Source organism: Gaeumannomyces tritici (genome assembly GCF_000145635.1).
Source record: "Gaeumannomyces tritici R3-111a-1 unplaced genomic scaffold supercont2.4, whole genome shotgun sequence".
Classification (NCBI taxonomy): Eukaryota; Fungi; Ascomycota; class Sordariomycetes; order Magnaporthales; family Magnaporthaceae; genus Gaeumannomyces; species Gaeumannomyces tritici.
The window spans coordinates 4,008,721-4,023,193 of NW_008804548.1; the positions used below are offsets into that span (position 1 = coordinate 4,008,721).

A 14,473-nucleotide genomic window follows, 5' to 3' on the forward strand; every position below is an offset into this window, starting at 1 on the left:
TAGATCGGGGATACAAAGACGGCCACTGCGGAATTACTTGGCCCACCCAAGCACGATTATACCGTCTCACCATGCGCGGGATGTTTAGCGAGCCATGCGTAACCTATTGCCTTGTCCTCTCGGGCGAGTTAAGTACGATGGGCGTGGGGACACCAGACGGAAAGGGAAGACTCCTGCTGCAACCCGCGGTCGCACGCCACGACAGGGACAGCACAGCCAATTAGCGCAGGGGGTGCTGTCGCCCTGGGGGTGTGGGTTGGGTTATTTGTGAAACTGGTGATGGGGGTTATCTCAATACTTGACTGCCCATAGGTAGGTGGTGCCTGGGTGGGCACATGGGAAGCAACCTTGTTCTATGTATTGAGGGGTAGAGATCCAAGGTCAAGGATGAACTTGAATAGACGCAACAAAGGAACGATTCGACTTGGAATGTGTCTCATTGACTTCTGCTTCGGGCCGCCAATTTAGCCTCACATGAACCACCCTGTAGTTTCGTTGCAAAATCAAGTCTTTATCCAACAAAGAAAAACACACGCCCCACCGCCATCCTTCCTTGTCTTACAGATCCCTCCCTTTACTCTAACCTAGCTTCTGCAGGCTGGTAGCGCGCATGTTGGCCCTGATCTTCTCCTCCTCGACGGGGTCGACCTCGTTGGCCCAAGCAATATCTCTGCCCTGGGGCTGGCCGGCGCCGTTGGTGTTGTTGTTGTTGTACTGCGGCAGGCCCTGGATCTTCTGGCCGTCAAAGATGACGGTGCGGCGGTTGTTGGGCACGGGCCGGCTGAAGCGGTTGTAGGCGACAAAGTACTCGCCGTCGGAGCTGTCGACGCGGGCGTTTGCAGGCGGGGCGACGTGCTCGCTCTTGCGGCGCACCTGCACGGCGTCGTCGGTCACGGGCTCGACCCCCATGGCCCTGTAGGCCATGTTGAGGGCCGGGATGGACAGGCCGTGCACGACGATGCTGAAGAGCACCAGGAAGTAGACGCACGGCACCAGGGCGCGCACGAGGTCGTCGGACCGCTGGTCGCCCGTCTCGCCCACGCGCGGGAACAGGTGCTTGGTGTGCTCGACGTAGAAGATGGCGCCGACGCCGATGGGGCCGAACTGGATGGACGTGAAGCAGTCAGCATGGGGAAGGAAGGAGACTCGAAAAAAGAAAAAAAGAGGTGGCGGATGAAACTCACGTAGCCCATAAACAGAGCCTCCTTCCAGTTCTTGACGCACGTCGGCAAGGCCTTGTACAGCAGCATTATGGCGGGGATGCGGCGGAAGAGCAGGACCAGGAAGCCGAGGCCGATGAGGCGGCCGATGGTGATGCCGGTGCCCTCGGGGTCGTGGAAGGTGGACCACGGCATGATGACGCCGACGTACATGAAGCCGGTAAAGTTGAGGAGCACGTCGATGCTCGAGTTGACCTCGTCGTGGCGCTCGAGCGTCTCGGCCAGGTACTCGCCGTCCCAGTTGAGGGCGAGGCCGGCGCAGAAGCAGGCCAGCAGGTCGTTTGTGCCCAGCGCGCCCGCGGTGCCGATGATGAACAGCGCCAGCGCCACGGGGAAGAGCAGGTAGCTCTCGTGGTCGATCCACTTGCGGCGCAGGCAGAACTTGATGCCGCAGCTGCCGCCGTACCCGACCAGGACGCCGTAGGGCAGCGACATGAAGATGGTGTACAGCCACGTGTCGACGACCCAGTCGCGCATGGCGGCGCCGAAGCCGCCGTCGAGGCGGCCGATGTCGCCCGCACGCTTGAGGAGGCGGTGCGCCACCTCGGCAGCGGCCTCCTTGACCTTCTCCTTGGACGGCTTCAGCACGACGCCCGGGAGTTCGGTGTGGCGCATCAGGTGGGTGGCCAGCATCAGGAAGGGGAAGCCGAAGCCGTCGTTGGCGCCGGCCTCGGCGCTGATGACCTCGCGCAGGGCGCGCGGCACGTACTTGTCGGCAAAGGGGCCCTTGGCGATGGCCTGACTCAGCACGGGGTCGGTCATGGTGACGCAGGCGCCGATGGCGAGGCCGGCCAGGAGGGTGATCTTGGGGATGGTGGCGAGCAGGCAGGCCGTGGTGCAGAGCCACATGAGCGTCATGGTGGGCAGCAGCAGCACCAGCATGTCGCGCCACTTCTTGACGGCGTACTTTGCCGGCAGCTGGTAGCCCGCGATGATCAGCTGCACCGAGATCATGACGCGCATGAAGCCGAGCGTGATGGCGCTCTTCTGGTCCTCGGTGAGGGACCCGGGCCCCCACCGCGTGTTATCCAGCAGGCGGCCGGCGATGGGGCCCAGCACGATGCCGATGGTCATGGCCGGGACTGCATTGTGGTTGTTAGCCAAGCCCTGGAAGGCGTGGGTGGCGAGTGGCGGCTGCCAGGAAAAGGCAAAAAAAAAAAAAAAAAAATACACTTACGAGCCTCTCCCAGAAACCATCTTCCCTTGATGAGAACCGAGAACAAGCCAAAGATGGTGATATAAGCACCTGTCATGCGAAAAGCTTGGGTTAGCATACCACATACCACCCACACCACTCTGAGGAACGTCGACAGCATCCAAGCCCCCAAGACTCGGTGACATGCAGGAGGCTGCTGTGCTGATTGGGTAGCGGGATCTGGGCGCCCAGGCACGGTGAACCCTGCCCAGCCTTGGGCCAAGGTCATGGGGACGGGCCGTGTCTATTCTGGAACCACCCTGCCATTCTGTACGGCATGCAAGGCTTGGATGCTCAGGGGAGGGTGTTCTGGGCCCTGCGTACCAAGGATGGCTACAACAATGTTCAACTCGCTCGGGTCGAGGGTGGGCGCCATGTTGTCGGCTTCTACTGCACGAGGCAGGTGAGACCGTGTGGCTGGATGGTGTCAAGGGTGCGCTACTCGGTCCGGATTCCAGGACGCAGTCGTGCCTGTTGGTCTCTCAGTCTCGAGCCGGGAGAGAGGGCCGGCAGCAGCTCCTTATTAAGAAGGAAAACAGGTCTAACAAAATGCCGCAGTGGCGCCGCCGCCCATCAAGTGTCAGAGCTACTGTCGTTCCTTGCTTCAGAGGGCAAGCGTGGGATACCGCTCTATAGTGGAGGGCATGTTGGCGTGCAGGTGAGGGTTGTGGGGGGGGGGTGGTGGCTCGATGCCGAGAACTCACGCGAGATGTAGTGGAACGACGCCCAGACCAGACTGCAGAGGGACGAAGATGACGATCCGCAGGAAAATTGACTAAGAAAAGCAAGCCCAAGACTGGGAGAGGGGAGGACCAAGAAAAGAAGACTAAAAAAGGAAAGTCGATCTAGGATCCGCCGGGGACTAGAATGACGACAAGAATAAAAGACCTAACGGGAAGAGGTGAAGAGAAGGGGAAAAATGGAAGCCAGTCCTGGGCTGAGAGAAGGTCAAGAACTGCTAGCTGTGCTCCCACATAGCACACACACACACTCTCTCTCTCTCTCTCTTTCTCCTGGAAGATCAAGAAAAGTAGGGAGGGACAAGAAGAGCGCCAACAACGCAGGGGCGCTGGCTGTGATAAATATGGCCCGGCATTGCTGGTGTCGATCAAGGCATGGCGCCTTGTCTCTTTGATCCCGCGCCCGGGCCCATGGCAGCGGCCTTGCTAGGGGGAGAGCGCGTTCCTCACCTCCCGGCTCTTCCTGCTTTCTGTGTTTGTGTGTAACGTGGGGCTCGTGGCGAACAGCAGTACCTACATGGCATGGCAGACAAAGAACAGGCCCTTTGCACAAAAGTCCAAAGTCCCCATGGGCTGTTTCGACTACTAAGGGCGTAGCAGCTTTGTCCCTCTAGCGTACCGCCCGGGGTGGGAAGGTGGGAGCTGCGGGAGGAGGCGGATACCTCGAGGCTACATGCTATACCCTGAGCTTGCTAGCCCAGACGACACCCCCATTTCCCCTACCCTGGTGAAACCCGCCGAAGAGAGCAGCGCCCTCGAGTGCGGAGCCAGCTGGACCCAGTCGATTGGACAGCCATGGGCAAAAGTAAGGAAGACATCGGAAAGTACGGTGTCCGGGTAGAAAACCCCATCGCCGGTTCAGAGTGTGAACTTGATATCGGAGGAGGATTTGATATGCAGGGCCAGGGTGCGTGGGAGAAGGGGGCCCACCGGGGGCATCCACAGAGGGTCCCAGGGCTCGTGCCAGGTGGTGTCTGAGCCTGTGACTGCACCGTAGAATTTGTGAATGATGATGAAATTCCCGTCATCAAGTCAAAGTTGGGATGGATTTGACCTTGGCCACGACCAAACACCAGATATCAACCAGCCGGGCCGCAGAGAAGGGCCCTGTCGAGGGGAGCGCTCATCTTGGACAGACACAGGGAATGAAGGCGATCCAAACCGCCAAGGCCGGCCCAAGGCCGTGCCAAGGCTGGGCGCGACAGCTCCCAAGACCGGCCCAAGGACAGCCAAGCACCATGGCATTCTTGGCAAATGGCAAGCGCCAAGATGGGCAATTCAGGAAAATGCCCTTTGGGTCGTCTGCCAGGTCACTGACAGGGTGCGACAGCCGCCTTCGCTTAGCCCTGTGCCGACGTGTTCTGTGCTGCGTTGAGCCATGACATCTCACCCATCTTTGAGGGAACCCATGACCTCGGTGTTCCTCGCAGGCGCATCATTATCACTTGACCAGTGAAGTGCTCCTGCCTGCGCCAACTTGGGACACTCATAATTCCTCCGTCTGGCCACACGGTGGTCTTTTTCGCCCAGAAAAGTCCAAGAAACGCCGCCGTCGCGGCCGATGCAGCCGTCAATCAGGGGCTTCTTGTCCGTCTCACCATGTCCGCAACCGCGCCTTGTCCTTTGCTTCTTGCGCGCGCTCTTGGCCCATCCACAGCCCTCCCCCAGCCGCCCTCCCTCCAGCGGCCAATGGCGAGGCCGTTGGGGCCGACGTCCTTGCCCCCGGGGGGTCCGCCCCCCCTGGACCCATCGGCGCCGAGAGGTCTTGGACAGTCGCTCATGCAGGCGCCACGGCGCGCCTTGACACTCCTCGGCGCTCGGCGCCGCGGCGGGCCCCACCTATGGCAGGTTGACCCTGCCGCCCAGATCCCCCTGACCTGCGTCCAGCCGCCTTTGTGTTTCGAGACGCCAGCATCTCTTTCCAAACAAAAACAAACAAGAATGAGGGAGAAGAAGGAGAAGGGGAAGAAAAAAGGGGCAGCATGTCCGGACTAAGGGGGCGGTTGCTGATGACGAGGGAAAGCCAGGATGGCGGGCGGGTGCCATCGCCACTATGGAACCCGTTTCCGTTAGAACAGCATGGGCCCGCCGCGATGGCTCTCCCAAACGATCCCCCGAACCTCTGGTAAGGGCAAGACCCTGTGAACGATATCCCGGTGACTTTCCGCCTGCTTGCCATCGTCTCTCCTTTCTCACAGAGAAACACCCATCATGGGTGTATCGTGAGAAGGATGTTTCTTATACACAGTAAAAGGGGTCGATAAAGCACAGAAATAGGTATACATCTATACACAGTCATCCTCACACAAGCGAACCCATTCCACGAAACACGCTCTAGTCTACAAGTCCTTGACGGCCCAGCCAACCCTGGGGTCTCTCGCCGGCCGGGCGTCCTCAAAGATGACATAGGCGGCTTTTATTGCGGCGTCGCCCAGGATGGAGATCTTCTGGCCCAGGGAGGTGAGCGACTCCTGCACGGCGCCGAAGCACTCGTTCCTCGCGGCATCGTTGACGGAAAAGTTGACGTAGCTGCCCGGTATCGTCACCATCCTGGCCATGGCGCCGCCGACGCCGTCGTCGACGGCGAGCGACAGGTCCGGCACGGCCGCGTCGCAGGGGAACACCCAGCCGCCCGACGGCGCGTCGACGCGCGCGCCCGGCACCCGCGCGTACAGGTCCCGCACCACGACTTCGTCCAGGTACATGATGGTGGTGCCCGTGTCGACGACGGTGTCGAAGCGCCTCTCGTTGAACTCGAGCGGCGGGCTGCCGCCACCGCCACCGCCACCGCCGCCGACGGCGTAGCCCGCCAGCGTGACGTTCCAGCGCGTGTACGCCTCGCCCCGGACGGGGAACTGGTTGACGGGCACCCAGAGGACGTCGCCCTTGTACCGGCCCGGCGGCACGACGCCAAAGTCGAAGAGGCCCGCCCGCCCCATCTTGAGGTCGGCGGCGTAGACGGGCTCGGGCAGCGACGCCTTGATGGCCTGGAAGAAGTTCTTGGGCCGCGTGGCGTTGGCGGGCCGCGTGGCGTCGAACGGGTCCAGGCTGAGGCCCATGATGCCGTCGTAGGGGCTCGTGACGAAGTTGGGCGTCGCGTTGGTGGCAGGCAGGACGGCCTGGTCCTGCACCACGACGCCGTCGGCCACCCGCACCACGTCTCTGTAGGCGGCTGTCCCCGAGGCCGAGTCGCCGGCGGCGTAGCTCTTGGCCCACGTGAGGCCGGGTATAAGGTTCGCCGTCGTGCTACTGGCCGGGCGGTAGAGGGAGTGGTTCTCGGCCTTGACGCCGTCGGCGTAGACCCAGAACTCGGCCGAGCCCGAGTCCATCTGCACGTGCACCGTCTGGGGCGGGCTCCCGATCTGGATGGGCGTGAGCCACTCGGTGTCGTTGCGCGAGTTGGGCGAGTTGGCCGTCCCCTGCCTCCTGGTCAGGCTCCCGGACGAGCCGCTGCCGCCCTCGACCGCCGCGGCCAGCTCGGCGGGCACGTCGGCACCGTAGCGGAGGTGGGTCATGTAGACTGACCAGGGGCCGCTCTGGACCTGGGCCAGGTCCCGCCTGGCCGGCTTGGCAACCTGGTGGAGGGTGAAGCCGCCGCCATCGGGCTGCCGCCTGACCGAAGGATTGGCGGTGGCGGCGGCGGCGCTCAAGGCCGCGAGCGCGACGAAAGCCTGGGAAAGGCAAGGCATTTGTGGTCCCCTAAATGTGCGGTTGTCGACAAGAGGGCGCTGATGAAACGGACGAGAGAGCAGCTAACTTTTGCAGCAGACGGGCCTTTTATAGGTCTGGGCGCCGACCCAGCTCCCCGGGACGTTTTGCCTCAACAGGCTGGCATTGGCCCTGTATGAGACGGCGACAGCAAACCGGGGTCGCAAACCCCAGATGCTCACTTTGGGATCTGATTCGTAGCATCAGGGGTCCGTGAGAGTGATTGCCCAAAAGTATCGTCAGAATTGGGGGCAGTGACACTGTTTTGGAAGGATATGCCGGCGAAGCACGTCGCCTTGAACAGCCGCATTACTCGTGGCCGGCCAGGATGGCAGGCCAGCACCGCGTTTCCTCTCGTTAATTTCGTCTTGGTAGACCAGAGAAGTGTCTCCAGCCCTTAATGCGAGGGTTGTGCACGAGGCTTAAATAGAATAAAAAGTGAAGGAACTTCTAGAATACCATGATTAATTTGCATCAGTGTGAAATTGTCGGGACCAAGTGCAAGGTAAAAATTAAAGTTTAGAAAAAGTGTGGATGGAAAGAGAGAGCGCACGGCTGAAAGTCATAATTACAATTGCCACATCTTGTTTCTCATTGGAAAACTAACGTCCGCCAAAAAGTTTCAAACTCACCCAATACGCCATCGACAAATTCATCTCCGGAACATACCCCCAAAGTCACAAAGCTGCAAAGGCCCAGCGCACAATGACACCAGCCTCGCATCCCGGGACCGCGGCCTACGATCGCCTGGGCGATACCAGACCCTCCACGGCCACCTACAACCATTCCGCCCTGAAAGCCGCCTAATCAGAACCAAGCTCACCATGCACGCATTTCTAGTCTCGTGCCTCGCGGCATGGGCAGCCCTGGCGGGCCTCGCGGCCGCAGGACCCCCCGTGGGCGGGGCCAAGGCGACGGCGGACGTCAACCCCCTTGGCGGCGTCTGCCTCGCGCAGTGGTACCCGCGGGGCAGCAGCAGCAGCAGCAGCAGCAGCAGCAACAAGGCCAGCAACATGCTGAGCTACCACACGCGCGGCGACGGCAGCATCTTCGAGTCTCGCATGCACGCCAACGGCGGGTGGATCAAGGCGGTGCCCGTGGTGCTGGCGGACGCAGGGAACCGGACCGCCGGCAACGCCAGTGTCGCGCGCGCCTGGACCGGCGGCGGCCCGCTCGCGTGCGCCGCCGAGGCGGTCGGCGACGGGCCCGACGACTTCCAGGTCCGGCTCTTCTACCAGCGCGCCGCCGAGGACGCCGGCGGGCCCGTCCAGCTGCACTCGATCGTGTGGAAGAAGGACGCGGGATGGTAAGGTTGAGCACCCACCCACCCACCACCCCCCGAAAACGAGAGAACCGACACTAAACACCGAACTCGCCGAGCAAACAGGAGAAACGACGAGGCCTTCAACAAACTCTTCGGACGCCCCGCCTCGGCCGGCGCGGCCATCAAGTGGGCGGACCCCAAGACGGGCGACGTCGACTGGCGGCTCTACTACGTGCTCTACGACCGGGCGCCGTACGGCACGACGCGCGTGCGCGCCCGCATCCACGAGGCCGTCCTGCGCACGCGCGGCGCCGACGGCGAGCCGCTGAGCTGGCGGCCCGGCAGCGACGGCAAGCCCGTGGCGTCACTCCTGCTCCGGGCGGGGCAGGCCGCCTCGGTGGCCGCCGCGGCGCTGCGCGGGGGCCGGCAAATCTCGCTGGTGGCGTGGACGCTGCGGCCCGAGGAGGAGGAGCCCGGCAGCTACAGGCACGGCCGCATCGTCCGGCGGCCCGGCGCGATCCAGGAGACGCGGTGGACGCTCGAGACGAGGGCGTGGGAGTCGCGGACGCAGCAGCTGGTCGACTGGGGCTTCCCCGACGTGGGCGTGCTGGCCGCGGCGGCGTACCGCGAGCGCGGCGCCAACGGCGGCCGCGAGCTGCTGCTGACGCTGGCCAAGCACGCCGAGCCCACCAACGCCTTCGTCGGCAACTCGGCCGTGCTGCAGCTCGTGTCGGGCCCCGGCCTGTGGACGAAGTTGATGCCGCCGGCGCCGGGCTGGCTCGCCGCCGAGACGGCCGCGTCGTCGCAGATGGCGGCCGCGTCGTGGCTGGACGGCGTCGACGGCCAGGACGTGCGCATCACGCTCCATTATGTCGCCTGCGACGTGCCCGACTACGTCTACGAGGGGAAGCCGTGTAACTACGTCATTAAGGAGGCGCAAAGGAACTCGGAAAGTGCAAATGCTTTTGCGTGGACCGATAGCTTTGTGGTGTCGACCTAGATGAGTTGTTGGTGGTGTTGTTGTGTACTTAGCCCGCAGTAGACTCGCTGTAAGCACCAACAATAGTGGTGCTCAACAAACACGTTTTTGACCTCTAAAAGTTTGATGATTAGGATATTGTTTTCAAAAACCTAGCTGTCGCTGTGGTCACGCGCTTACCTTGGCTTGGTCTCTATTCACGCTCCTCGCGGCGCCCGTGCTTGCTTTTGTGGGTCCCGTCACCACCACCAACCCACCAACCGCTACCTACCTTCCTCCATTGTGATGCAATCAGACTTTATACCATCCAGTCGCCTTGTCGCATCTCGGGCCAACCCTTTCCGCTTCAAAACAACACAATGACATCTCCGCAAAGCTCGGCCCCGGATAGGCTCAAAACCTGGCACGATGGAACCGAACATCTCGCCATCAATGACACACCGACGCGCAGGATCTTGACCCGCCTCGCCGTCCGCCTCACCACTCTCCTACGCCCCAAGTCCCGCAACGGGGCCTGCATCTTCGTGTCCAAAAACATGGTGGTCAAGATGGGCTTCCGCGTGCACCTGCAGGAGGCCGCGGCCATGAGGTTCGTCGCAGAGCACGCGCCGGGCGTGCCGCTGCCCAAGGTCTACTGCGCCTTTGTGCACAAGCACCGCGCATACATCGTCATGGAGCGCGTCCACGGCGAGTCGCTGGCCAAAGCCCGGACCCGCCTGGCCAAGGACCGGCGCGCGGCCGACAAGATCTTCGGCCAGCTGCGCCGGATCCTCGACGGGCTGCGGGCGCTGCCTCCGCCTCCTGGCGCCGGCGTGCAGAGCTGCAACGGAGGGCCCCTTCGCGATACCCGCATCCCGATGGCGTTTCCCGAGTTTGGGCCCTTTCGGACGGTGCACGATTTCCATAGGTGGCTCCGCGAGGACTTTCAAACGTCGGAGCGCCCCGAGAACTTCCAAGGCGACGAGCAGGACTGGCTCGATCTTGAAGAGATGACTGCGATGCAGGACGGACCCTGGCCGGCGCCGGTTTTCACTCACGGAGACCTTAATCAGAGCAACATCATAGTCCGCGGCGACGAGGTCGTCGCCATCATCGACTGGGAATTCTCTGGGTGGTACCCCGTTTATTGGGAGTACACGTCCGCCTGGACCACACACATCCTAAACACAGAGTGGCAGGGCGCAATCCCCCGATTCCTGGAGCCGCATCCTGGAGCGCTGAAAATGGAGCGCACTAGGCAAAGGTGGTGGGGAGATATTTGACATCATCCTTCTCGGCTGGGCGCTTGCGAGGCGCTTGGGCGTCTTGCTGCCGTCCAAACGCTCAGCCCAACACGCATCAATTTGCCGGCCGACTGCGCAGGGTTTTCGAAGTTACCTTTGTGATTGTCTCGTACAATCCTAGTGGGGTTGTCCGTGTCGGGCTCCCCAAGCTGGCATACCACAATGATCAGCTGCCTGTATTTTATGTATATATATATTCTTCGTTTTCGTTCCGGTTCTGTGTCTTCTTTCCCTCCCAAGTTATATTTACTTCAGTTTGTGTCGTCCCCTTTCTACCGTTTCGGTCATCCACCAGCGCCTCTTCTCCTCTCCAATTTCTGCCCCTCTCTCCACCACCTAACGCCATGGTTTCCAACAAGAAGCGTCTGTACATCGCCCTCTACCCCAGCGGTGTCGTTAACAACGAGGAAAGACGGTTCGTTTCTATCCAACAACATGATCCCGGACCGCCAGCTACCGACGTATTTCAGAACAGATTTGCTAATCCTCAAACCCACCTCATCGCGGCAGCTATCACTGGGGGTTCCTCGTGGGGCCCAAGGACGAGAAGTCGGAAGAGGTGCCCGGGGCGCGCTACCACGTCAGGAACATGCCTGTCCGCGGTTGGATATACGAGGAGAGACAACTCGATAACGTCCGCGGCACCGCCAGCCTCCTCACCCGCATCGTCATCGCCAAAATCACGGACGAACAGCGCCTGGTCGAAATCTTGCGCAACAACCCCGTCGTTCAGCACGACCCAAACTGGCGGTGCCGCACCTGGGTTGCACAGGCGCTCAGGGCCATCGAGCAGGACGGCAAGTGCGTCGGCTCCGCCGTCCTAGACTGGGAGACCATCGAGGCCACGGCGAGGGAGTACACCGCCACCAAGGCCGGCGAAGGGCGCTTCGACACCGGAGACATGCTCATGCCCAAGCCTACATGGGACATGCTTGAGAATCGCGAGGTGGTTCCCTAAAAAGGAAGGCAGTCTTACAGATCCCAAAGGTGAAATAAAATTGTTTGTGCCGTAAAATTTCCTATGTAGCTTTCCTCTATGAGATTTCCCATGTGAGCTTTCCTATTTGAGCTTCCTTACTTTTTTACCCTTCCCATTCCTGAAAGGTCTGGGTCCGGGACTCAAGGGAACATTGAAATGCCCGCTAAAGTCCAAGAGGAAGGAGAAGCTGGTCAGGTATCTTTTTATATTTTACAATTCAAGCATTTCCCACTCTTTCCCTTTGGTTACATGTCCTTCATATATATATCAATTCTAAACGGCCGAATCCCCCACAGTATCAGACACGCATGCACCTTCCCTCACTCCCACGCCCGCTCCGACCGAAACGCCCTGGGAAACCACTCGGGCGCGCGCCCTTCGGTCATCATGTGCACCAACGCCTCGGAGCTGCGCGAGGCCCAGGCCATGCCGTGGCCGTTCATGCAGACCGTGGCCCACAGGCCGTCCTCACCCGGCACGCCGCCGACCAGGGGCAGGCCGTCCGGGGTGTCGCAGCAGATGCCGGTCCAGTGCGCCAGCACCTCGGTGGTCTCGCCCCAGCTCCTGTGGCCGTACGCGACGCGCCCGACGGCGGCCAGGTGCGAGGCCATGTCGGCGTTGACCACCGTGTCGTCCGTCAGGTTGAGCTCGCGCGACGGCGAGAACTTCTTGCCGCCCCCGATCACGAGGTCCCCCTCCCCGCGCTCGCCCGGCGGCCGCACCGTGATGTACTCGTTGCCGCTGTGCAGGTCCGGGTACGACGCGCTGTGGTGGAACACGTCCTTGTCGGTCGCGTAGGCCTCTGGGTGCACGGCCGTGGCCTGGTGTCGGTTCGGGGTCAGGAACTTTGTGCCCGCGAAGCCCTTGTGCAGCGCGCTGGTGTAGCCGTTGGTCGCGAGCACCACCTTGCCGCCCTTGACCGTCCCCCTGTCCGTCCGCACCTCCCACCCGCCCGTTGCGAGTTTGTTCAGGGCCAGGGCCGTCGTGTGCGTCTGCAGGTTCAGGCCCTTGCCCAGGGCGAGCTCGAGCATGGCGCAGACGGTGAGGTAGGGGTTGTGCATGCTGCCGCGCGACGTGATGGCGCCCAGGATCTCGGGCCAGCCCCAGTGGTCCCTGGCCGCCTTGCCGGCGTAGACCCTGCGGGTGTTGTTCTGGGGCACGTCGCCGGGCCGCCGGCGCTCCAGGTCGTTCATGACGTCGACGACCCTGACGGCGCCCTCGAAGGCCTCCTTGGTCCAGTACAGGTCCGCGCTCTCGACCTCGGCGAAGCCGCTGCTGACGTTGTGGGCGCGCACAAAGTCGCGCAGCTCGTCGACGCTCTCCTGCTCCAGGCGGCCGATGCGGAGGGCCTCGTCCTCGCCGTACGCGGCCGTCCACTTTTGCACCTGCTTCCAGTCGCCCGCCTTCACGTGCCCGCCGTTGCGGCCCGACGCGCCCGACGCGGCGGCGCGGGCCTCGAGCATCAGGATGGAGAGGGACGGGTCGCGCGACAGCAGCTTGTAGGCGACCGTGGTGCCCGAGACGCCCGAGCCGACGATGACGTAGTCGAAGGTCTGCGAGGTCGGCAGGTCCGGGGTGGTGCGCAGGTCGGCGATGCGGTGCGGCGGCATCTGCCAGTAGGCGGTCGTGGGGTTGGGGTGAGGGCCGCCAGGGAGGAGCGGCTGCTGGTCGCCGGCCTGTCTGGTGGAAAGGCGCGGCTCCGAAGGGACAGCGCCCGACCAGGCCGTCGGCACAAGGGAGCCGACGGCGACGAGTGTTGAGAGACGCCACATTATCACTGGGGAGAAGACGATGGGGAAGCCGCGGCTGGCTTGGGTTTGCAAGGTTTGGGGTAGAGACAGAGACGCAGCAGGGGAAGGGAAGACCACGGTTATGTACCTGCCACGAACGGCGTCATCGCTCTTCTCCCCATCGGCAGCAGGTCGGGGCGGGGCCGGAAAGGCTCCTCCCTCCCCCACCTACTACTGATAATACTCCGACTCCAGAGGCACTCCCCGCCCCAGGCTCCGCTCTGGCTGCGACGGTGACGTTGCTTTGTGCATGGTTCCAGGTGGCCGGGACCGCTGCCAGCCAGGATTTCCCCCGCCTGGTAGGCCTGGGACTGTTGTCTCGCCAAGCGCCGGCTTCGGCAGGCACTTGGTTTGGCTGTGGTTGTTGTTGGTTTTAGGTTGTGTCAATGTCAAAAGTGCAGGTAAGGAAAAGCTTTGGGATGGCACGTGGCTCGAGCTCCTGTAGTTGGAGGAGTCGGTTGTTTGATTGGCCAGCGTTTCGACGTGTCCCATGACCCGCATCCTCGCCGACGCCTGCGCTACCCCCGGCCGCTTCTTTTTTTTTTTTTGGCCTGCCGTCCACCGGCCCGCCCGGGCGCATGCAGGAAAAAGTCCCGGCCGTCCAAGTTACCGCCTGCAGCTGGACGTGGACGGCAACAGCTACAGCGGGCGCTTCTACTGCATGCTCGCGTCGCGCGGCTGCCCGCTCAAGGCCACGGCCTTTCGAGAGTGGCACGACGACCGCCTGGTCCCCTGGCTCCATTACGTGCCCGTGTCGCAGTCGCTCGAGGAGCTGCCGGAGCTGGTCCGCTTCCTGGCCGGCACGCGCGGCGGCGGCGACGTCGCCCGCGCCACCGCCGACGCCGGGAGGGAGTGGTACGACAGGGCCGTCGGTCCCCTTCACCAGAGCCTGTATCTGTACAGGCTCATGCTGGAGCTAGCCTAGCTCATGGACGAGGCGCGGTCCATGACGTAGCGCGGCCCTTTTGGCTGGTGGATGCGGTCATGAGGCAAAGTGTAAATACACACATACCTAGGCAGTAGCCATACTTAATATCTTGCTTCATTTCTCGGCATAGGCTAGCCGATCCTAATTTGGACAAGATAGTATTAGTCCCTAATTGATGCTCGATGAATCGGGCCTGTCAGTCCTAGCGCGAGCGGCTGGGGGTCGAGGCATCGGGTCTGGCTTCGCACTAATATGGTAGCTCGAGGACTAGACGCCACCGTCCACCCAACCCTAGGGAACAAAACCAGGTCTCTTGACTTCTGGTGCCATCACCCTCCCCTCCCCTCCCCCCCCCTTCCCCCTTTTGATTTCAGTTCTGCAAGTCAC

At 62.1% G+C, this 14,473-nt stretch overlaps 9 protein-coding genes across 9 annotated transcripts; 5 read left to right on the forward strand and 4 right to left on the reverse strand.

Moving 5' to 3' along the window:
• Nucleotides 1–254: 254 nt before the first annotated feature.
• On the reverse strand, nucleotides 255–3,428 carry GGTG_08751 (Na(+)/H(+) antiporter). Its single transcript, XM_009226593.1, has 5 exons — nucleotides 3,120–3,428; nucleotides 2,740–2,956; nucleotides 2,398–2,466; nucleotides 1,185–2,302; nucleotides 255–1,104 (listed from the first exon to the last, which is right to left on the reverse strand). The coding sequence occupies exons 2-5, from the start codon at nucleotides 2,789–2,791 to the stop codon at nucleotides 580–582; spliced, it is 1,764 nt and encodes a 587-aa protein (XP_009224857.1). The 5' UTR covers nucleotides 2,792–2,956; nucleotides 3,120–3,428; the 3' UTR covers nucleotides 255–579.
• Nucleotides 3,429–3,950: 522 nt separating this feature from the next.
• On the forward strand, nucleotides 3,951–4,133 carry GGTG_08752 (hypothetical protein; the record flags this gene model as incomplete). The annotated part of the gene is made up of 1 exon (XM_009226594.1): nucleotides 3,951–4,133. One exon carries the CDS (start codon nucleotides 3,951–3,953, stop codon nucleotides 4,131–4,133), a length of 183 nt encoding a protein of 60 aa, XP_009224858.1.
• A 616-nt stretch (nucleotides 4,134–4,749) lies between these two features.
• GGTG_08753 (hypothetical protein) lies at nucleotides 4,750–4,905 on the reverse strand (the record flags this gene model as incomplete). The annotated part of the gene is made up of 1 exon (XM_009226595.1): nucleotides 4,750–4,905. One exon carries the CDS (start codon nucleotides 4,903–4,905, stop codon nucleotides 4,750–4,752), a length of 156 nt encoding a protein of 51 aa, XP_009224859.1.
• A 491-nt stretch (nucleotides 4,906–5,396) lies between these two features.
• Nucleotides 5,397–6,875, reverse strand: GGTG_08754 (hypothetical protein). Its single transcript, XM_009226596.1, has one exon. It carries the CDS (start codon nucleotides 6,842–6,844, stop codon nucleotides 5,495–5,497), a length of 1,350 nt encoding a protein of 449 aa, XP_009224860.1. The 5' UTR covers nucleotides 6,845–6,875; the 3' UTR covers nucleotides 5,397–5,494.
• Nucleotides 6,876–7,687: 812 nt separating this feature from the next.
• GGTG_08755 (hypothetical protein) lies at nucleotides 7,688–9,234 on the forward strand (the record flags this gene model as incomplete). Its single annotated transcript, XM_009226597.1, has 2 exons — nucleotides 7,688–8,169; nucleotides 8,251–9,234. The coding sequence occupies 2 exons, from the start codon at nucleotides 7,688–7,690 to the stop codon at nucleotides 9,125–9,127; spliced, it is 1,359 nt and encodes a 452-aa protein (XP_009224861.1). The 3' UTR covers nucleotides 9,128–9,234.
• A 231-nt stretch (nucleotides 9,235–9,465) lies between these two features.
• GGTG_08756 (hypothetical protein) lies at nucleotides 9,466–10,368 on the forward strand (the record flags this gene model as incomplete). Its single annotated transcript, XM_009226598.1, has 1 exon — nucleotides 9,466–10,368. The coding sequence occupies one exon, from the start codon at nucleotides 9,466–9,468 to the stop codon at nucleotides 10,366–10,368; it is 903 nt and encodes a 300-aa protein (XP_009224862.1).
• A 365-nt stretch (nucleotides 10,369–10,733) lies between these two features.
• GGTG_08757 (hypothetical protein) lies at nucleotides 10,734–11,347 on the forward strand (the record flags this gene model as incomplete). Its single annotated transcript, XM_009226599.1, has 2 exons — nucleotides 10,734–10,804; nucleotides 10,900–11,347. 2 exons carry the CDS (start codon nucleotides 10,734–10,736, stop codon nucleotides 11,345–11,347), a joined length of 519 nt encoding a protein of 172 aa, XP_009224863.1.
• A 21-nt stretch (nucleotides 11,348–11,368) lies between these two features.
• GGTG_08758 (FAD dependent oxidoreductase superfamily protein) lies at nucleotides 11,369–13,600 on the reverse strand. The gene has a single exon (XM_009226600.1). It carries the CDS (start codon nucleotides 13,138–13,140, stop codon nucleotides 11,689–11,691), a length of 1,452 nt encoding a protein of 483 aa, XP_009224864.1. The 5' UTR covers nucleotides 13,141–13,600; the 3' UTR covers nucleotides 11,369–11,688.
• On the forward strand, nucleotides 13,554–14,289 carry GGTG_08759 (hypothetical protein). The gene has a single exon (XM_009226601.1). It carries the CDS (start codon nucleotides 13,649–13,651, stop codon nucleotides 14,081–14,083), a length of 435 nt encoding a protein of 144 aa, XP_009224865.1. The 5' UTR covers nucleotides 13,554–13,648; the 3' UTR covers nucleotides 14,084–14,289.
• The last annotated feature ends 184 nt before the right edge of the window (nucleotides 14,290–14,473 follow it).

Coding starts and splice junctions, on each gene's coding strand:
- GGTG_08751 (XM_009226593.1), bottom strand. CDS start 2,791: ATGGCGCCCACCCTCGACCCGAGCGAGTTGAACATTGTTGTAGCCATC. Junction 2,467..2,739: donor CATTGTTGTAGCCATCCTTG/GTACGCAGGGCC, acceptor TTCGCATGACAG/GTGCTTATATCACCATCTTT. Junction 2,303..2,397: donor ATGGTTTCTGGGAGAGGCTC/GTAAGTGTATTT, acceptor ACCACAATGCAG/TCCCGGCCATGACCATCGGC.
- GGTG_08754 (XM_009226596.1), bottom strand. CDS start 6,844: ATGCCTTGCCTTTCCCAGGCTTTCGTCGCGCTCGCGGCCTTGAGCGCC.
- GGTG_08758 (XM_009226600.1), bottom strand. CDS start 13,140: ATGTGGCGTCTCTCAACACTCGTCGCCGTCGGCTCCCTTGTGCCGACG.
- GGTG_08759 (XM_009226601.1), top strand. CDS start 13,649: ATGACCCGCATCCTCGCCGACGCCTGCGCTACCCCCGGCCGCTTCTTT.